Source organism: Pangasianodon hypophthalmus, chromosome 12 (genome assembly GCF_027358585.1).
Source record: "Pangasianodon hypophthalmus isolate fPanHyp1 chromosome 12, fPanHyp1.pri, whole genome shotgun sequence".
NCBI lineage: Eukaryota > Metazoa > Chordata > Actinopteri > Siluriformes > Pangasiidae > Pangasianodon > Pangasianodon hypophthalmus.
In genome coordinates, this window is record NC_069721.1 from 13,543,969 (window position 1) to 13,567,409 (window position 23,441).

Sequence of the window (23,441 nt, forward strand, 5' to 3'; positions counted from 1 at the left end):
ACTGAAATGGGCAATTGTTTTCTTCTACTTACAGTAGGTAGGTAAAAGTCAGTATTATTGATATCAGTATCAGTATCACAAACATTTCACATTTAAATGGGTAATCTGATATTTTCCACACACTGTGTATCTTTATGAAGGGATTCCTATTCTTTAATTCCTAATAAATCTGAGTCGGCTCATTTTTTCCATATTACTCGGATGAAGACATGACATGAGATATGATTATGATTACATTGTACGCCTACAAGGGTGTGTAACATTATTATCACATATTAGTGTGTCACACATTATATCACACACAGAACAAAACTATATTTATTAGTGACAGGCTAAAGGAAGATCTTCGAATAAAAAAGAAACAACATGGTGGCAGGCAGAGCCTTTAGTCAGTCAGGATTATAGTCTGTCATTATAAAGTTGACTCCAGGCTTGTGAACTCGATGAAGAGCACTTGCAGCCACTTTGCTGATGTGTGATGATCATATCATGCATCATCATGATGTTCATGATGTGCTGGTGGCACTGACGCAAGTCGTGCAACAAAAAAACATCATGCACATTCACCGCACCAGTCATCATCAACATCACAGAGCCACACAGGCCTGCGTTAAATAAAGCTCACCGATTGGGACTTAATGCACAAACATACACTATATGGCCTAAAGTTTGTGGACACCAGACCATTACACTCCAGGCTGTCCTTGAACATCCCATTCCAAAACCATGAGCATTAATATGGAGTAGTTCCCCCTTTGCTGTTATAATGACCTCCACTCTTCTGGGAAGGCTTTCCACTATTGTTTGGATTGTGTTTATGGGAATTTGCTCATTCAGCCACAGAAGCATTAGTGAGGTCAGGCACTAATGTCAGGAGAAAAGCCCAGGCGCAGTTGTCATTCTGATTCATCCCAGTGGTGTTCAATGGGGTTGAGGTCAGGGCTCTGTTCAGGTCACTCATGTTCTCGTGTACACACTGACCTTTGCAAACCGTGTCTTCATAGACCACGCTTTGTGCACAGCGACGTTGTCACGGTGGAAGAGGTTTGGGTCTCTTAGTTTCAGTGAAGGGGAATTCTTAATGCTCCAGCATAAAAAGACATCCTATACAATTGTGTGCTTCAAAGGCTGTGATGGTGTGATGGTCAGGTGTCCACAAACTTTTGGCCATATAGTGTATTTACAAAAGAAAACAAAATCTAATTAAAACAAAGAACAATATTAATATACTAGAACAAAGTTCTAGTAATATAGTCATATAATAGTTTATGCTATTTTTATTATTACATTTTTTACTATATATAATCGTTTACCAACATGAAATGCATCAGATATGTTATGTAATTCTAGTTAATCCATATGTTTCTGTGCTTACATGGCAAAGAAAAAAGCCTAATAGTAGACACTTTCAGGCTCCAGGGGGCAGTGCAAGCAAATAGAAAAATCGAAGAAAAAAACAATTGCCAAAATGTTCTTGAAAGTTGGAAGTAAGTGATTCTTTTTTTTTCCGTTTAGTCCTGTAGTTTGTTTCACTGCAATACATGCTACAAGAATCCTACCGGAAAAGCCCTGATCTTTGGCAAGAATGCCTCCTTGAAGAGATCCCACCCAGATGTTCCCACAGAGTTCATCTATGTTCTGGTTAGGCCTGTTATAGTCATTATGTTAACGTAATGCAGCCATAAATGTACCGGAATGCATGGAATCTTTGCCATATGTCACTGTCTCTTTGTGTGTCTGTGTGTAGGCAGGTTTTTATGTCTTTTTGGGGACCAAATGTCCCCACAAGGATAGGAACATCTGACCTCGTGGGAATATTTGGCTGGTCCCCACAAATAAAACTATTATTATTATTATTATTATTATTATTATTATTATTATTATTATTTCTTACAAAACACCAGTTTTTATTAATTGCGTGTGTGTGTCTGCACACAATCTTCAAACAGCTTGACTATGTCAACTTGACTCACACTGCACACTGTGGTATGCATGAGATTTGTGTTAGATAGGCTACTGCAGTGTAAAACAGGATACTAAATTACAGGATACTACTAAATTATATGCCAGTGTGTGTATGTGTGTGTGTTTCAAGGGATAACCTGAAGTGGGAAAACTAGAGGTGTGGAGACCTTTCTGTGGCCAGCCCTTTAAATAAACCTTATTTAAAACCTTTTAGCTAGCCTCCATTACACCCACACACATTATCCTGTAGAGTATCTCCTCAAACAAATGAATTTATCACATAATGTACCTTTTTCTAGCTGTATGAGTCAAATCAGTTCATCTGCAAGTTCTAAGATAAAAAATAGCCAGGACCATTTCCTACCATAATCAAACTAAACAACCAATTAGGAGCAATCCTAAAACAACCAATCTGGGGCAATTAGGAGTTTCACCCAAAATAGCAAATCAAAAAAAAACATTGTAACATGAGATCACATGCCAGTAGTTTTGTCTTTGTCAGAGTTGTCTTATGGTGAGTAATGACATTAATAGTATGTAGACTAAGCCTGCCAATGATGAAAAACTTAATTTAATAATAATTAATCTGATGCAAATTCATCACTTTCATTTTCAATTTCCACTTTCACTTTACTTTCATTTTTCTGAAATAGAAAAATTGAAATAGTAAAATTGTATACTGTATAAATAAATCACACATATACATATACAGTACGAATGCCCAAAGAAAGAAAAGAATGCAGTGCACTTTTGTGTCATAAATAATTCATCACAAAATGTAACCTATATAAGCAATTGTGATTTTACTGTCCTTTACTCTGCCAGCCATAAGCTTATCAATATCTCACTAACTACTTGCTATGCATCGTTATTTACAATAATAATTAGCATTAAACTTTGTAGCACTGGGTTATTCCAGTCACCAGGTGGACAACAAGATGTGACAGTAGCTACATTCTAGATTATAAGACGGCAGTGTACAGCACCTTCCAGAGCACTTCTTGAGACTAATGGATCCAACTAGTGTACACTTAATGACAGTTAAATTGGTATGAATTTATGAGCATTATATATTATTATATTATATTATATTATATTATTTTTCAGATGCCATGCGAGTCTACAAATCTACACTGGAAGACACTAATTGGCTAAAATGTAAAAGCTTATTGTTGTTAAAAAAAAAGACCAGGTAACAAATATTATACTTGTCATAATGGCCTAAGATCACAGCATTATATCTTCTTAGTATTCTTCTGACCATCGCTGCAGATAGCAACTTGATGAAGAGCAGAATAATTGTAATAAGGGATGGGATTTAAATAAATGCAGTATTATGAGGTGTGATTAGGTGTGCAGTCCCACTATCTGTATCTGTTTAATGCCCCAAATAACCGTATCTGTCTTCTGTAACCAGAAGTGGGCATGGCCTAAACTTTTTTTTTGTAAGATTTGTATTTAATAACAACGAAGAATCACAAACGACATCCTCAATGAACGTACGTTACAATATTTTTTAAAATCATTAAAGTATTTTTTGCTGAGACCCCAGCAAAGACCCCCGAGCTGTGCACAGTGCATGGTTTGTGTGGGCGACGTGGAGCATGGCTCTGCTGGCAACTGACAGGGTGACATTTTAAAAAGGAAATGTTCAACTGAAGTAGTATTTTCACTAGCACGACAAAAAATGAGCACAGGCACACCGCAGCACAGAGGGCCTAGAAGCCCCTAGACCGCTCAGAACAATGACACTAAACAGTGCAAACAAGGAGCAGAGCAGATCTAAAGTCCCTCCCATTGATGAAACCAACAAACATGGCATTGCACTCAATCTACAACCAGTGGGCACAGATTGTGCATAGAAGACCAAGGCCAAGAGAAATCCGCCTCTCAAGCTTGGATGTGGAGCTCCGCCACAACCGTGAACCAGCAGAGGAATGAAAAAAAGCACAAATAGTGTAGTTGCTATTTTTATCTTTATTTGTGTCTGTTTGTTTTTGTTTGGAACACATTATCTGTTTGTTAGGAATAATGCATTTGTATTTGGTTACATCCCTACTCTCTCAGCACACAGCCAATCAAACTGAAATTTATGCCGTCCTAATCTGCAGCTGTCTTCCCATTGCTCACTTGCTCGGTTGAAAAACTTTGGCTGCCATCAATTAGTCAGCTTTCAGCAGGCATCAGCATTAGATGTCATTAAATTTGAATGGTATATCCATCTAGCTATCTGCTAGTATTCTATTTAACCACTAATAAACCACTAGTGGGGCTACATTTACATATAAAGGAATGCTTGGGACCTAAGAATTACCATGTGCACCTATATTCATTTAAAATATAGTTTATAGTGTATAGATAGTGGTAAGAATCACTCAAGAATCATGGCTCATGGACATGAGTGGTGTGATTTGAAATGCTGGTTCATGTATCTTTTCTGTGAGATGTACAACCAAAAAAAATGCTTCAGAATTGATTTTGGTGTGAAGTAGTCTAGGGCATAGTATTTATTTTTGAGAATTCTTCATCTCAGTGATATTAAATTTGGCAAGACTGGTAGACTATTTTATTTAGCTACTGATACTATTATTAGATGATATTCTGTGTGTAATGACACACTAGTTGAGCTGTTTGTTCTTATTTGCTATAGATAAAATAATTCATTTAATTGTATTTAGGTAGTATTTGGTAGGAAGTAGATTGCAACCACATTGCAAGAAACCACATTGCAAGAAAGGGAACAGGACTTATGAAAATACCAATACCAGTAAAATTTTGACTGTTTGACCCTGCAGTGCAGATGCTTTTATTTTTGACCATGAACACGTGACACCTAAACAAAATAGCCATACGCTTCCTGATATTAATTAAAAAGGTCAAGTCTGTTCCCCTTTTGGAGTCCATATGTTTTCTCCAAAAGGAAGCTGTGTGGACATGATTTTTATGAATTATGCATCTGGTGCCACAGAGACACCAAGTGTGTTCTAAATATGTGAGGTCAGTCATGCACCATTCTGTATGACCATGTCCTTTAACGTAATTTCCATGATTCCATGAATTCACATCATTCTAAAAATGCCATAATGACAGATCTATGCAGGCCTCTGTTCCAGAGTTCTGCACATAGATACTAGACTGTCTCATATTCACATTATAGAAGTAAAACAATGTTTAAGTCAAAGACTATACTTTTTTCTGATAATGATAACTAATCATAATGAAAACTATATGACAATGATATGATACTGATAACGATAACTATATATTCCAGCTCTAAGCTTTATTACAGTTGAGTGCAAATTTTTACATTCTCCATTGTTTTTGAATGAAAATAAGAAATTGAACTTCTCTCTCACTCACTCACTCACTCACTCACTCACTCTTAAACTGCTTTATCCTGATCAGGGTCGCGTTGGATCTGCAGCCAATCTCAGGAACACTGGGTATGAGACGGGAATACACCAGGGATGGGAGGTCAGTACATTACAGGGCAGCACATGCACACATTCCCACCTACTGGCAAGCGTTTGAGAAGTGGGAAGAAAACCGGAGAACCCAGAGGAAACCCACAAATAGACGGGAAGAACATGCACAGAAACTCCATACAGACAGTAACCCGAGGTCAGGATTAAACAGGAGACCCTAAAACTGTGACGCGGCAATGCTACGCTGCACCACCAAATGTAATTCTACAGTAACATTTATGAAAAAAAATTAAAAGAAATGAACATATGGCAAAATCAGCAATTGTTTTGCCATAGACCTCTTGGTCAAAAGCCCTGACTAAAACCTTAAAAGATTCATCTTTTGGATTCTGGGCCACTTTTTAAAAAAATAAATATATAAAAAGAAAAAATATTTAAGGAATAACACATGACGGACCATGCTGCTGGGAGAAAATAATTTAAAGTGTGTTATTCCTCGTGGTGATTTTGCCAGCAATTAAAATCTTTAATTTGATTATGAACGTAAGGTCACACTTATTAGCCATTACAAATGTTATAGCAGCTATAAAGACTTGTTCCCTCACCAGCCTCTCTTTTTCTCTCTGTTGAAGTTAATAAGAGAAATTTTTAAAAAATTATGTTACAAAGAAACCGCAAAGCACAAACTCCTCTGTCCTGAAGATGTTCATGTGTTGGAAAACTTACTGAACAAACACTTACTGACCAAGTGCTGACACTTGAGACCCCTTCCATCCATCCATCCATCCATCCAGGGTCGTGGGGGAGCCTGGGGTCTATCCCAGGGAGCTCGGGGCACAAGGTAGGGGGCACCCTGGACGGGGTGCCAACCCGTCACAGGGCACAATCAGACACAAACAATTTGGAAATGCTACAGTGCACGTCTTTGGGCTTGGGAAGGAAACTAGAGTACCTGGAGGAAACCCCCGAAGCAGGGGGAGAACATACAAACTCCGTGCACACAGGGCAGAGGCGGGATTTGAACCCCCAACTCCTGAGGTAACAGTGCTATTCACTAAGCCAGATATTATAAGCCTTTTTAAAAGCCTATAAGCCATTTATTATGAGCCTTAGATTATGTTGCATGTCCACCATCCCTGTGTATGAGTTGTTACTATAGAAACAACAGCGGATTAGAATGAGCGCCTTACTATTGACCTAGCATTTATGTTACAGCTGGAACTACTGTAAAAGCCATGATATTATTGAAAATGAATGCACACTTTCTGATCTGAGAATTCAACCATGCTGTTGCATAATAAAAAAAAAAAATCTAATATTTTTTACTTGTTACCTGTAATAACGAAGGAACAAATTACATTTCTTTGTCTCCTTTCTTTTTTCCCAAAGGATATACATACTTTAGCACTCAGCTGTAAGTACCCTTCAGGGTAAAGGCTTAAACAGAGACAATGTTCGCAGTTGGCGCTAAGAAGTCTTTTTTTTATTCATTAAAAAGTGGATAGAACTGTATTCTCCTTAAGAACGATATTTCCTGTTTTTGCAGCATTACAGAGAGTGAAAGTAATCTTTTCCTTTTCATGTTTCCCTCTTTCATGCTGCACATGGCTTGCTATTTTAAATAGGAACTGAAAATGCTAAGGCAAGAAAATGTGCCTTCTGTTTGTATCTCTCAGACCTTGTTCAATGTCGCTCTGTTTGCAAGATGCTGTTAATGCGCCCTTAATATAAACAAGAGAGTAAGTAACTGTGGCTATAACACATAGGAGTAGAAAGATGAGGTAAACAAACTTTTCTCCCATTATTTATATGAAACTCCTTTCTAAATCTGCCTTTCGGATCCTGTGTGCTCCCAACACTATCTAGTGTCAGCACGCTTTGTATTCTCTCTCCTCCCTCAGGACATTACCCACAATGAAAGCAGAGAAACAAAATACATAGACAATGGCTGTAATGTAATCTTGGAGACAATTTTTTTTTTTTTACAATAGTGGTAAATATTTTAGCATAGCTTTTAATATATTTCCTGTGAAAAAACAGCTGAAAAAAGCAAACAAACATGCTTTTGTGATTGATGAAAGCTTGGCTCGGAAGTCAGGCTTAGTACAAAAGGAATGGTGGTGAGACAATAGCAGCTAGTGTGAGAGAGAGTGTGTATTATGAATTGAGGCTGGGGGAACCAAGTTTCTTCCATAGTTCTGATAGTCTGTCTTACTTTCCTTTTCAAATTCTCTCTCCTTCTCTTTTACAATGCACACACTCACCCACACATACACATTACTTAGACACACATACAAATACTCCATTCTAAACTAGACATTAGCGAATAGACAGCGAGATAGTGAGCTAGTGAGTAGGGGCTTGTGAGAGAGAGTGAGGGAAGGGAGGGAGAAAACTGGAGGCAATCCCGCCCACTCTTGCCCTCGCCTTATAAAGGACCTCAAGAATGGGAAAGACCTGCTGAGGAATACAAGCCAACAACTTAGAAAACAGAGGGAGACCCAGAACGGGAGAGAGAGAGGGAGAACGAAGAGAGGAAGTGAGAAAGGACTTTAAAAAAGGCTGCACGAATGGATGAACAGCAAGGTAGGGCATGCACAACCTTTCACATGCACACTTTCTTGCATATGTGTGATCTGGCTGGTAAAATGTAATCACGGTTGGTTGGGAAAAGCCACAAAAAGCTGGAGGTTAAGTTGAGGTTTTCAGGTTTTGCTTAGGTCCAGATGGTTTACAGATGCTTTCCCCTGGTGTGGAAAAAGACTTAGTAATGGTCATATCAGAACACAGGGTGTATATCTTATTCAGATGCTTTAATGTCTAAGGCAAATACAGTACTTTATTTTACTTTATTTTTCATTCAGCATAAACCACTATCTGAGAATTCACTAAATATAGGAATTGGACCGGTTTTTCATATAAGATAAATTGAATATACACTGATCATTCAAATGTTACTACAAATGTTACCGCAAAAAGATCAGTGGAAAAATCTTCAAAGGACCTAGCAACGCCTTCTAAAATTTGCATCTACCCAAGAAAACAAGCAGTATCAGTCAACCTGTGAGTCTGTGAGAAACTAGTCTATGTTACTGGAAGCTACTGGAATATTTTGCACCCAGCATTAAGGCATTAGCAAGTCTCAGAGACACTGAAGTACATTGTTGGATGCTTGATTTAATATTGTCTTTCCATTAAGGTCAGATGAGCAGGTAATGGAGGTTATGGAGCTCCTGTAAAGGATACATGATACACTGAATGGGCGTCTAATGTGTCCATACTTGGCTGCTGAGCTCTGTCTAAACAATTGTAGCTGACAAGGAGTCTAGGAGGGGGTGGGGAGGTTGCTTTATTGCTGGAAATGCTGAAGTCTGAGACAATACCTGTATGTGTCTGAGGAGAGAATGAGAGAAAGACCGTTATGTAACTCAGAGGTTCACTCTGCTAGTGCACACAGATCATCTGGAAACTAAGCACGCCCACATGAGAAGACAGAATGCAGACAACGTTTCCAACTAATGCATGTATTAAAGGGCAGAGAGTTTAAAAAGGAATTTAAAATGGCATTAACCTAAAATGGGACATGTTAAATGTTTGAGAGCATATTTACCATTCTCATGTTACAGAATAGATCTACTCACCATCCACTATCCATCAATAAGCCCCTTATTTTTCTCTTCTGGGGAACCAGACTTCTGTGCTCTCGTCCTTGGACTTCCCTTATTATTCTAGTCATGTGTCAATTGAGGAAGTCCCCCAAGAGGGGCCTGGGTGATTCCCTTTTTCAACAGCTATTGTCAGTATTTATGACAAGCAAGGCTTCCCTGCTAGAGAGGAAATGCCTACAGACAAGCAAAGCCCATACAGAACAAAATGATTAATGACCAAAATGAATGCTGCTAATGACAAGATTATGGATAATTTATAAAAAATGAACAATAATAATAATAATAATAATAATAGTAATAATAATAATAATAATAATAATAATAATAACAATAATAGTAACAGTGCTGCTCTTTTTAATTGCACTTGGATGACAGAAAACACCACACTTCATTGTTATCATCATTAAAAACTTGCTAGAATTTGAAACAGTCCATATCAGTAATACGTGCAACAGTGGCTCATAATGTGTAGCATGCTTGGCACAAATAATGTGTGGAGGTGTCAGTGCGTGGGTGACATGTAACACGCAACACATATCTTTGACATTTAGTGTGACATTTTAGGCCATGGTCACCAGATTGGTTAAAGCTGTCATTCTCAGGAGCAGAAATGATGTGTTTGCTTAAAGTGTTGATGATTGTTGTGGTAAATCAATGTAGTCATTTCCTGTGAAAGGAATGTGCTGGGCTGCAGAAAACTGTTGTTAAAACACTGAAAGCTTCAATGCAGATAATAATTAACATTATACATTATAATGTTTATGTATATGTACATGAAAGCTTAACAGCAGTTAGTAATAACCCAAATCTGAATTAAATAACATAAATATTACATATTTTAATACATTACATAAATAATTCAATAATAATAATATATTACATAAATAATACAATAAATTGTATACAGTCATATAACATAAGTTCAGACATAAGAAAAAAAACTCTAGCAATGACTACAAACTCAGGAAAGTATTGTTTCATGTTCAGCTCATTCATATTTACCTTGACACTGTTATGAGCTACATTCTGGCACTAACTTGCTCAGAATAGCAGCATGTGGAGGCACCAAAAGCTAAGTTAGAAGCAGCATGCTGTTAGTAACTATGCCTTTGTCATGGTGGAGGTCGAAATTACAAACATACAAAGGAAGAATTGAATTCACAGGCCTTCCACTTCTATAAATTAAAGTGATTCCTCTGAAAAATTTAAAGCTATTTCATATAAATGTGGTGACTGGAGTCTTAAGAAAATGTGATTCAGTATGTACCCCTCCACCCAGAGCTTCCTTTAGAGGAAGTTTTGTCCTTATCCTGGCGTTGTGTTATGAGACAAATTAAGGAGTGTCACTGCAGGGAAGTGAGGCACTGTGAGTTGTAGTTTGAAAGGACCCAGTGTTGTTGTATGGATGACTTTATTACTGATAGCTTTATCACCAGTGAGCTAGTTCAAATCCTGAGAGCTCAGAATAGCATAAACAGAGGGACATATTTTTAAAGACTTGGTGGCATTCCTTTTTAGCCAAAGTAAATTTGAAATTGGTTCCTTTTAGAGAACTGACAACAAGAAAAAGTTTTCAAATGAAAGGTAACACAAAGTTGTCTTATTTCGTTGTTGAGACAAGGCCATTGTGTTTTGATGACATCATGGAAAAGTGGAAGGGGGGTTGTGGTGCATGTGTAGCTCCGTCTTGCAGCCATTAGTCATTTCAAAGACAGGCCACATAGCACAGACTTGCTGATTTCTTCTAACAGCACAACAGTTACTCATCTAACATTGCCTATCAGAGCAGGCATTTGTCACGTTTCAGAAATATATCTTGTCCTACCTCAACTAAAATTCACCTAAAGCAAAGATTTGAACATGCTGTTGCCATAAAATGGTTTAGCAGGTGTGTGACAGGAGAATAAAAAGCCAGAAAAAGATGTCTAAATCCAGCTGCCTTAATAAATTCTTTAAAAAAAAAAAAAAAAAACATCAGCCACCAGAAACAATTTCCTGTAATTAGAGAGGAATTGTAATGATCTCTTTTTAATTTTGTCCAGATCTTCATCTGCAGAGTTTAAGCACTTGTTTGAAAGGAAATCTAAATAGAACAAAAAAGTTAACATCATAAGTATTACCATATGTAGTCACATATGGTCAGTGATCTGTGATCTGCTGGAAAACATGTAACATGGGACCACCCAGACATGCACCTCTAACCTTGCATGACAGTTGCCTTTTTCTAGACATTACTTTTTAACTGTAAGCACAACTCTTGTGGTGAATTATAACCTATTCTTGTAACATTTTACTTTAAAGGGGTTTCCATCACAAGTCCATAACATTTCTTTTAAAATGTCTAAGATTCTTTTAAACTCACTCGATTGTAGCCTTATCTTATAGTCAAACTGCTCTATTCAGTGCAGTGGAAAAGCTAAGTTCAGTGATTGAGACGATGTTTGTGGCTAAAACACTTGACACATGTCTAACACAAAGTGCAGACAAAAGCAGATAATGCAGGGTTTTGTCAGCCTGACAAGTAGATTACTGGAATGTGTTGGCTCAAGACCTCATGTTTGGCTAAAGGTATACTCGAAAACATGCACTGTCATCAAAATAATCCCTATCATCATCATTAAAGAAATGATTTAACCTCCACTCACCATAACGTAATCTCAGATACACAGATGCTATGCCTCCTCCTCCTCATCTCTCCAGGACATTATAGAATCTATCATTATGTAAAAATTGAGTTACAGAGCCCACATACATTTATCTAAATGTACCAATCCTCATCAAACCAATCATAATCTCCAGAAAGGTCCACTCTAATTCTGAACTCCATCCTCATTGTCTACAATTTGCAAATTCACCTGTCAACCAATGGATAGAAAAAATAAATGACCACTAATGACCTAGAGACAGATCTATTGAGTTCCTAAGTTCCTATTTTTTTCAGTAATATAAAAAATAGCAATTATTTCTTTTACCACAGCAATTTGCCAGTGCTAAAATTTTGTTACTTATAAAAGAATGACACTTTATATGTTTTCTCTGCATAGTTATAGTGATTGTTGAAAGAAGTTAGTTCCTGTTATAACTTATTTCATAACAGCTATAAATGTTCCCTCACCAGCTTCTCTTTTTTTCTCTCCGTTGGGGTAAATAAAGCAAAAACAAAAATAAGCAGCTTGTCATGTTACAGAGAAAGCCCTCTTGTCTGACTGTTTCAAATCTCTGATAGTGGCATTTCTTCCAAAAATGCTAAATAACTATCTCCTCACAAACTTTACCATATCAATTATTCACAATTTTTTTTAAAAATCGTTTGTGTGGACCATCTGCACACACATCCCTGCGTAAGTTGTTACTATAGTACAGATAATATATTAGAATGAGCATATTGAAATAAACCTATGCAGTCAGTACTACTCCAGAGTAGCTGAGAGTTCATTTTAAAATTAATCAATGCCTCTGGATCAATCAGAATTCAACAGACGCTGTGGTGTAATAAATAATATGAATGTGTATTTATTTAGCCATCAAGTACCATATTTGATCTATTTCAAATAAAATTATTTTTTAGATAATTTTAGAAGAGCAAAATAATTCAGTTCCTCTGGAGCAGTGATTCTCTGACCTTTGTGGATACTAAGTGTCACTTCAAACTGCTGCTCTAGAGTAAACCTTTCCATAAAGATTCTGTTCTATATAATGCTGTTCAAGGACCATTTATCATAACAGTGTCATGGCCATGACCAGAATTAGCTCTAAATGTCATAACAGACAGCATGAAAAATGTCCATATCCATTTTAGTAAGAGTGTTATTGTTATATAAAACAAACTGTTAGTGCAATGCTAAAACTGTCCAATTTCAGTAATTAGTGCTTTAAGAAACTCTGATTTATTGCTAATAGATCCCCTTAAATGTAATCCTACTCAACTATGGAAGGTATAAAGCAGGATCTACTGTTATTTACTTTGGAGTTTTGACACAGTTATACCACAATCTATGGATTGCACTACTTCAGCCAAATGAGGATAAGTACAGACAAGCCTCACTAATGATGCAGATATCCGGCTATGCCTGCTTCAATTCTAGACACCCCGGCTTCACTACAGACTCTCTTTGCACGTGTAAGACACAGTGTGGTGAGGATAGCAAAATACACAGGAACTACAAGAGCAAATTCCTGTTAATAAACATAAACTGAACTACCACAGGATACATGACTCTTAGCTAAGGGTGGCCATTGCTCAAGGACAGAAGATTACCTACTCAGAGAGGGTGAGTGTTTCCTCACTTCTGTTACAATCTAGGTAGAACACATTTTTTTACCGTGATATATCAAACATTAGTTTATACTAAAAGTGTATATCAGAACTTGTAAATGTGCTCTTATGGCAGAATATTAGATTAATACGTAGGTTCGTACATGCTTATTTGTTTCACTGTCTCCATAGTAATGGCTTGCATTTCCTGAATAAACTTCAAGCAGAAGCCTAGAGTGTTTGTTACTGATCTGGCACTGGAGTCTCCAGGACTTCACTGGAAATTACCGTTTCCATAAAACACTGCTCCCTTGGGCATCACACTGCCTCTGGGATATAGGACAGTGGTGTAAGATAAGATCGTAAGATTTGAATAACTACACATTTTTCAGAGCAAGTTAGTATCTAAATACACAGGCTTTGTTCCCTTTTGTTTTAAATACCGGTTGAAAACAACAATGTATATAACAGATCATTTCAGTTCTAAGATCTGATTGGCTGAGCCATGTTCAAAGCCATGTTAAAATCCTCACACCTTTGACTACATCACAATAATTTAATTCTGTGTTAATACAAAATTTAAACAATGACAGCAAAAAAAGTTATGCTCCAGCCATTGTTGTGTCCACAGAATACCTGAATCATTGCCTGTTATGCTGCTTAGCAACCAAACCTTACTGCTAAGACTACCTTGTTGGTGGAAGAATTGTTTATTGTGAATATCATTAAAAATAAATTACTGAACTCTGGAGTTTATCATATTGGTTTTATCACTGTTTTATAAAAGCAATAAGTCATTCGAGGGCATGAATCACAGTGATTTTATCACAGGTAAGGGAGTTTTAGGCAAGAACATATGTCCTGTAATATATGTCCTTGAATGGTTTATAGATTTAATTGAAATCAATGTATAAATATCATAGTGAAATATCATAGACTTCTAAAGTCAAGACTTTTAGAAATCCTTTGACTTCTTGTCTAAAAAAATGTGGTGACACAGTTATGTGCTTACAGTTAAAATAATGTTTAGTAAGTGGTGACTATTCAAAATACAGTGTTACATAGCACAGTGTTACTGGTCCTTGAAAAAATAATAAATATCATTTTTGCAGTTTTCAAAAAAGGAAAGGAGGAACCTGAGAATAGGTTGCCTGTAGCTCTGACATTAGTTACAAGCTGAAAAGTGGCTGGCTCCATATGGTATACATGTGATCTGACATGTATGAGGTGAGGAGAAGACATTGGAGAGATGGCTGTATGACAGCAGTATTTAGTGGAAATACTGCATCATATGACTTCATATGACTTCATGACTTTGTTGAAAAGTCTTGGGACACATGCTCAAGATGGTGGCCATGATGTTCTCACTGCCATTGTTGGTTAGGAAATGTGAAATAGAACAACCATTTCATGATGATGCAGCAATTAACGGTCAAGCTGAAGTTAGTTGTCTAACATTCTGAGGGAGCTCGACAGTAGATGGTAAGACAACATTTTGATAGTTTGTTCAGTTTGATTTGATTTTTTGCTTTCTTATTAGTTATTAGTTATATTAATTGAAAGCAGTCTGGTGGGACATGAAAAACGGCCCTGCTACTAATATAACAATAGTGCCAAAAGCTAAGATTTAGTTGTATTATTAGAGAGATGTATCCACAGCCATAACACACAATTTATTAGTTTATCCTGGGCTGTTCCTGTGATGGGGTTAAACCCAGTTTGCTGCAGGAAGAAACATAGTTGGACCAATGTTTTTTTGTAGAATTTTATAAATTGTCTATAGTTATTCATTCCTATAGATTCTTGTTAAGTGCCCTGACAGCAGGTATTCTTATTGTGCCTTTAATGACTTAGTCAGATTAATTAAATATGTTTAGTAATAGTCCTGATATTGCAGACATTATATAATTCAGTAGAAATTCAATTTATCTGGGGGGGATTTAATAAGTGCTCATTAAAAAATCTGGGTTGCTAAAACAGCAGGCTTACAGTTTTCTTTATTATGCTCATAATCTTTCCACTAAGCAAAATTCAAAAGGTCATTTTTACTGGATTGTGTTGAAATCTATGGGTCTATCAGTGCTTGGGTTCTGCTCAGTCTAGTCAATGCTCTAGGCAGAAACCCAGCTTAAATAAATGTCTGCTAAAGTATGTGTCTGTGCAGCTCCCAGAGCCTAGCATATATTTTATCATATTATCTTTTTTCCTGCAATTATTTTATTTCTAAATAAAACCTGTTTGTTCTGTCTTATCTGTGCTTAATTTTCCAAGTAATTTGCTTGTGGGTTAGATGATTGTACCATGATGCAAATATAATTTCATAATTACTTTTTCTCATGTAGTATTTACATGCTTGATCTCATTCTACAGGACTAAACAGTGGACTGAGTAGTGGGAATAAATCTGAAAGGTTGTCAATAAAGCTCTCTTTAATGGTTGAATGATTAATGATTAACTACTTGTAAATGGGGTTGCAGGAAAAAAACCCATCATTGACTAGACAAGATAGTGGCTTGAAATCTCACTGAGGCAAATAGATATATTTAAAACAGCAGTTCCAAAGGAAAAACAAAGTCCAGCATGCAGCAGTACTGGTGAATAGGTGATATTTGACTTAACCTTATGGAGTTAAGAATGCTGATATCAATTAATTGTTCTCATTTTCCATACATTGCAACAGTTGCAACTGTTATGGTTGACGTTTTACACTCACAGCCAAACTTAAAAAATCTGTGCAGTGAAAAAAGAACTAAAATACTAAAACAATATTTTTTAAAACAAATCAAGGATGTTGCCTGGTAAAAAAAAAAAAAAAAGAAAAGACTAACAAACAGCACAGTGCTAAAAAGGAAGTAAGACTGCCAGTGATAAGAGTGGACTATTGTCTTTACTACAGTTATGCACTCTAGTGATTGCCCTGGTTTAGAATGAGTTTAATAGGATAGATAGGTTTTGATTATGAGAGCAGATAAGGATTCCTGTTTTGTTAAACTATAACTAGCAGAATGACTTATTGTTAAGATCTATTAATGCATTTTTGAAAGCATGTATTGCTGTAACACATAACACATTGTATAAAGATGATCTTAATATTCAAATTCAAATAACTTCAAATTCCACAGTAATGAGAACTGCATGAATGACGTCATTCTTAGATGTTGCTATGGTAGTAAGTGAGTAAACTTGAGGAGAATAAATATTGCATGCTTAGGTTTTTGGAGTGCCTTAAAATAAATGTCAAACTTGCTGAAATGTGACTATCGGTAAGCACTTTGCTTACACAGCTGAAGAAAGACCATTAGACACATCATGATACACACAAAAAACTTTTCTAGAATATTTCTAAGCTGACGAACAGTACAGTTTCCCCTTGATCATACACACATAGCTATTAGTGTGAAAAGTGTGATCTTTTTTAATGATATGGCTGTGAAAAATCAAAGGCCAAACCAGATCAGAAACTCCAACCCCTTTTCTAAACAGTGGAGAGCAGCAGGATCTGATTAAGAGTAGACCTGTAAACAAAATGATAGCTTATTCCTTGTATGATTTTCCACAAAGCTCACAGTCCACATAGATTTATCCAGGTGTCTCTTTTCATAGTTTTCCCCACTACTCTGTCTAAACAGTGAACTATTTCAGCATAACAAGCAATTACTCAGAAGGAAATTAGCCAAGCAGTTACTCAGAAGGAAATTAGCCAATTATGTTCCACACAAAATAGTTAAAAAAAAAAAATTAAAAAAAAACAGCGTTACCAAATGTCCAAATCTAAACTTGGCATCCTAAGTAAACCATAATATGAGTTTGCATTTTAATAACAAGTTTACAGTTTTTGGTTATGGACAGCTGGCATCAATCCATCTCCTCTCACTGTCTTCCATAGAAATGAAAGTCAAGAATCCGTGGCACAGGGCGCAGATCATCTTCGTCGCTACCGTTATTGCAGTGGGAATCATCATAATGGTGGCCATTGCAGTAGTACAACACAAACCTCTACATCAGAAATACAAGGTATGACAGCTAGCATGGGCATGTGAATTAATTTATAGAATTCAGTTATTAGGAAGTCAATTATTCAAACAATATAGACAAAAATTCACAGAACATATTTATTGCAGAACTCCTGCATGCATACTTGCTGAACCAGATACACAAGGTCATATTTAAGATTCATATGTTTAATAATTTCCCAAATATTACCAAGATTGATTTTTTTTTCACGGTAGGAGCAACAGTTAAGGAGCTACAGTATGAGTGTGACATGCTCTGGCAGTTTATAGTCCTGATGCATTATCCTGATTTTTATTTTTTCCCCTTTCTTTTACGCCTGTCTTTTGCAGTACGGGATAGTCCTTGATGCGGGGTCTTCTCACACATCTGTTTATATCTACGAGTGGCCAGCTGAAAAAGAGAACAACACTGGCATGGTTCAGCAGAAACATGCGTGCAATGTAAAAGGTAAAATAGAACACTAGATTTATTGGCAGTGTCCAAAGGAAAGGTCGTCCATCTTAATTAAAAGGTCACATTCTTTCCCATAATCAAATTATATCTCAGCAATATTGCATCCACAATGTTGCGATTGTCTCTTCCATAGTAAAAGTGCTCTGTTGTCAGAGTTTCCTTGAATAAGTAAATCACTCTTCTTTGCAACTGACACCATTTTTAAAAGGCAAAGGGATCTCCAGTTACTCTGAGACTCCACATAAGGCTGGTGAGTCACTGAAGGAGTGTATGGATGAAGCCAAGGAGACCATACCTAAACAGAGACACCATGAAACTCCTGTATACCTGGGAGCCACAGCAGGCATGAGACTACTCAAGTAAATACATCTTAATGTTATCCAAATATTTAAATAGAATCATAATGTATAGTATACTTCAGATAAAGAGAGATGCTCATTTAGTCTGATGATCCTTAGCAGTTAAACTATTAATCATTCCTTTTAAGTGATCTACTATATTAGGGGGAAGTGGGGTTTATTGTTACATATGCTTAATCTGGCTGTTGTAGCTCTTGAATCAAATAAGTGAAAATAGTCAACCTTGTATCTAATAAAAAGAGTGTCCTGCACAAAATTAATAGAACATTATGAAATTTCTTTATTTTTATAACGAGATATAAGGGTATACATATGTGGCAACCAACCCTATCATGGCCTTGGTTATCACTTGACATTGAGCAATAATTTAACTGACTAAATTCAAAGGAATTTAGGGATTTTTTTTTTTTTTCCAAAAAAAAAATTCTTGAATAATGGAGATATTGAAAAATATTTTTCAATTAATTAAGATTAATTACAATATACTGTATATTAAGACATTCATGACATTTTTATGTGTACATGTACGTACCCTATACATTCTGCATTTATAGTTGCATATACATTTTATATCCTACTAAACATGTAACATTACACACATGTAAGTATCAGTCCTTTGCACACATGTAACCTACTTTGCACCATACAGCACAACCCCATACTGTCGAGGAACAAGTGCACATGCACATTTACGAGCAGTGGCACAGCAGATAGTAATGTCTCCTCACAGGTCCAGGTTTACTCCACGTCAACTCTCTTGTGGCCAGAGAGAGGATAAAAAGACAGAGGTCCTCTGCCCATATAGCTTAACATTTTATTATCAACATTTTTAAACAGAATAAGTGTACTGGACATATACGTGCTGTGACAACCAGCCCAGATGACAACCAAACCCATTCTCCCCTTTATTGCTAGTATACTAATGACACAATTCATGTTCTTTTTAGCTCTGTACACCAGCACACTGGATCTGAAATTAATAGTGACCATTATCGAAAAGTATTGAAAAGTATTTAAATTTATTCTAGGTAAGCCATGGGTGTGCAATGTTGGTGAAACTAAGCTCACTTGTTCAACATTTGATGATGTGTCTGCAATTGCCAACAGCAGAATGAATTCTGAAAAGGACAAAAGTCTTTGCAGTCTCACATATTCTGCTGACCATAGTGGGTGGTGCCACAAACATGCTGTTATGACAACAATGGAACTTTGCAGGGCCATAAAATTAGAATATTATTGACTGGTCAAGTCAATCATCTGACCTAAGCATGAAATTACTGAAGAATGAAGCTTCCAAAACAAGAAGGAACTGAATGTGGCTAGTAAAGCATCACCCAGCAAGATTCAGTGTCTTTTCTATTATTATCATTCAATTCCTTTGGTCCCCATGGACTATAGGTAAAATGTTTGTGATCTTTATATAAATGCAAGCACCCTTCAGGTTAAATCCACTGTGCTGGAGTACAGTGCAAAACAGCAAACTGTAACAATATATACAGTTACTTATTGACGGTGCTATAGCTATAACTATTGATAACACAGTGTGTCTTGTTAAGGATGGACAATAACAATGCCTCCGAAAAGGTGTTGGAGTTTGTGGAGAAGTCTCTTCAGACTTACCCATTTTCCTATCAGGGAGCTCGTATTATCACTGGTCAAGAAGAAGGAGCTTTTGGCTGGGTCACTGTCAACTACCTGAGTGATAACTTCAGAAAGGTAGAGCAGAAATTCCAGTGTTCCAAAACTTTTATTACTTAGCAAAGCATAAATAAACCAATTAAGTGTTGTTGTTTATTATATGTACACTGTATTTGCTAGGTAGTCTGAGAATGCTAGTATATTTGTATTAAAGTGTGTGTGTGTGCACGTGTGTGTGTGTGTGCACGTGTTAATGTGCAGGCTTCAGGGACTGTGGGAGCTCTTGACCTAGGTGGAGCCTCCACTCAGATCACCTTCGTGTCTGGGCAGCAATTGGAGTCTTCAGACAACTCTATTGATTTCCGGCTCTATGGAAAAGATTATCATCTTTACACTCACAGTTTTCTTTGTTATGGAAAGGACCAAGTGCTAAAGCTTTCTTTGGAAAAGCAAATACAACCAAAACGTACTATGGTGAGATATTTGTGATAAATGAGAAAATTTACATCACATATTAAGCCAATCTTATATTCCTGTATTTTTATCTGTTCTTTCCTAAGACAGATAACATAATTCTGGAGGACCCTTGTTTCCATCCAGGCTATAATGTCACTAAGAGCTTTCAGAGAGTCTTTGATAGCCCCTGTGTCAAAACGGTCAGAAGTTTCGAGAGACAACAGAATCTCATCCATATAGGCATTGGGAATTGGAATAAATGCCAGGAAGCAATCAGGAACGTCTTTAATACTACTTACTGTCCATACTCAAGATGTTCCTTTAATAAAGTCTTCCAGCCCCCCTTGGAAGGAAAATTTGGGGTAAGGATGTTCAGGAAAAACATGGGATACTTGCATTTGTGCATAAAATGAATGGAATACACTGAGAAACACAGTCAATATTTCTAACTGACATGTATTTGTCTTTTAGGCATTTTCTGCTTACTTCTTCGTGATGAACTTTTTAAATCTGACCACTAACAGATTAGAAGAGGCTAAAGAAAAACTGGCAACTTACTGCACCACTCCCTGGAACACTGTAAGGCCTTTTCCCTCAAACCTGAAAAAAACATTAGTCTGTTTATGTCACCATTAAACAGATTCTCATATCAAACTTGGTCCACTGTTACAGTTAAAGAAAAAACATCCTGAAGTGAAGGAGAAGTATCTTGCAGAATATTGCTTCTCAGGTACCTATATCATTACCTTACTGGAAGAGGGATACAACTTCACTTCTGACAACTGGGCAAACATTGAATTCATCAAGAAGGTATGCAAAGATCATTAAAGTGCTATTTGCCCATTTGTTTGAAAGCATAATTGATTGGGTTTAAATTTGATATCACACATGGTTGATTTTGGCTGTCAGTATGTGACAAAATGTTTTGTGCCTGTGCAGATTGGGGAGAGTGAAGTTGGCTGGACACTGGGTTACATGCTGAACCTGACAAACATGATCCCTGCAGAAGCTCCAGACACTCCACTCCTGCCTTATGGGGGCTATGTCACACTCATGTTCTTCCTCTCTCTCCTGATTATTGTCTTTGTCATACTTGGTTGTATATTCTTCTGCCGACCATCTGGCCCAAACCATAAAGAAATCATTTAGATATCAACAGGCACTGACATTCTACTGTCTGTCCTTATGGAACATATACATCTGAAGAATGAATCCTATGGGACTGAAAACCACTTTTTAAACTCTTTTCAAGAGTTTTAAGCTCTGTGTTTTAATAACAGGTCAGTGCCAGACAATAGAGACTTTATACCTCATTTGAAGGAGACAAAGGCTGAAATCAAGGATTTGAAAACCTGTTGAATTGGGAGACATGATGTGTATTCATGTTTTTGATTTCTAGTTTTTAATGGCTGATTCAAAAAATCTCAGGAGTAAAGATTATAACTGAAATTGCAGAAGGCTGGAGGTTTCTTCTAAAAGAAAATGTGCACTGATATATATTTATATTGTGTGCCTTCAATCCTTATGAAGAACCCATATTAATCCTTGCACAAACAAAAATATTTTATTCAAAATGTGATATAACTGCGTGACAGGAAAAAGCAGGTATAGCAGTATAGCCCTCTAGCTACGTTATGGCCATATATAATGCAATATAATGAGTAGTTATAGTATTAATTAATTACGATGTTTCTGCAAGCACACTGTTTCTTTTACTGAAAATAAGACACAGATATGTTTCATTTTTGGGTCTTTTTTTTTATCCAAATATATAGTGTTTTTATCGTATATTAAATATAATGATGATAGTTGTTCAAAATGACAGATCGTTTGGTCAAATGGAGGCACATTCATTTAAAAGCACTGTGTACTGTCTAATGTTGTTATTCTTGTGACATGCACACTACAGACCAAAAGTATGGAAGCAAGCAAGTAACAACCAATAAACAACAAACTGCATATTTATTGAGATCTAGTTTAACCAAAGATTCTTCTAATAAAATGACTTTGGTATGCACTGCTGTACTCTCATTCTAAGGTGTTTGGTGACAATAGTCCCTTATACTCACCAGTTCTTAATAATTTACCAATAATTTGATTCAAATGTAACATGATTCAAGTCATCATTAGTTGTACACTATTTCCACAGACATTTAGTCAAATTAAAAAAAAAAAAGTTAGTGTTGCTTCCAAACATTTGGCATATAGTGTACATGAAGCATACTGTATACATGTGGCATACTCTGTGTAACAGATATAGATTGGTGATAAAATATAAAGTATGTTAATATGGTGATGGCTCACCACGAACAGCTTCAATGTGCCTTGGCTTAGATGCCTCTGGACGTGTACTGCAGGGATGAACACTATTGAACAATATTACCTCAATCAGTGTTTTGAAGATGGTGGTGGAGAACACAGTCTAACACATCGGTCTGTTGACTGTGAAGGCCATAGCATATGATTTACATCATTATCATAGTCATCAAGCCATTCAGTGAACCCTCATATACTGTATATACAGTATGTATATTAGAAGCAAAGTTGCTTACATTCTTTAGATCTTTATTTTTAGCAATTCAGCATGTCAAAGTAATAAACAGCTGTCATGCCTTACAAAGGTTTACAGTGAGCCACAATTCCACAGGAATATAATAAATACACATTGCCACTGTTCTTGAAATACATAATATGAATTATTGATTTGATGATGGGTGTCCATGGGTATGATGTTTATTAGGATTAGATAAAAGCCCTAAAATGCCACTATATAGATAATCAATTTGCGTATATATTTTTTTAATGAGAGCATTAGTGTGAAGGCTGTGGCAATGCATTGAAATTTAAGATTAGTACTCTGTATATCCATATATGCTTTCTTTCCATAAATTGCCATTATAAGGTAGTGTATTGTATTAGAACATTCTATCTGGGTTAAGAATGAATGGGATATTCATTAAGATCACAATATATTCAGCTGTATTAAACATAACTGTCCAATACAAAACAAATGCAGCATAAAACATTTTCATCTAGAACTCTGAATTAGATGCTACGTTATGCAGTCTTGTGCTTTGATGCAATAAATAAAAGATGTAGTCAATGTTCATCTCATACCTCATATTTTGACAGTCTCTGTAAATATCAGCTGAAGAAGTATTGCATAGTCCACTCATCCAAATCTGCAATCCTACATAGATTTATCTTC

General features: G+C 36.4%; 1 protein-coding gene across 3 annotated transcripts; it reads left to right on the top strand.

The window, feature by feature from the left end:
- Positions 1 to 7,648: 7,648 nt before the first annotated feature.
- Positions 7,649 to 23,336, top strand: entpd1 (ectonucleoside triphosphate diphosphohydrolase 1). Of its 3 annotated transcripts, none has more exons than XM_026915199.3 (10): positions 7,649 to 7,976; positions 17,200 to 17,327; positions 17,657 to 17,774; positions 17,989 to 18,139; positions 19,696 to 19,855; positions 20,039 to 20,251; positions 20,338 to 20,595; positions 20,705 to 20,812; positions 20,906 to 21,043; positions 21,173 to 23,336. In XM_026915199.3, the coding sequence occupies exons 1-10, from the start codon at positions 7,961 to 7,963 to the stop codon at positions 21,380 to 21,382; spliced, it is 1,500 nt and encodes a 499-aa protein (XP_026771000.1). In that variant the 5' UTR covers positions 7,649 to 7,960; the 3' UTR covers positions 21,383 to 23,336. The 3 variants fall into 3 exon arrangements, with proteins under 3 accessions (XP_026771000.1, XP_034165320.1, XP_026771001.1); XM_034309429.2 differs by lacking the exon at positions 7,649 to 7,976 and adding an exon at positions 13,000 to 13,329; XM_026915200.3 differs by lacking the exon at positions 7,649 to 7,976 and adding an exon at positions 14,628 to 14,795.
- Positions 23,337 to 23,441: the final 105 nt, after the last annotated feature.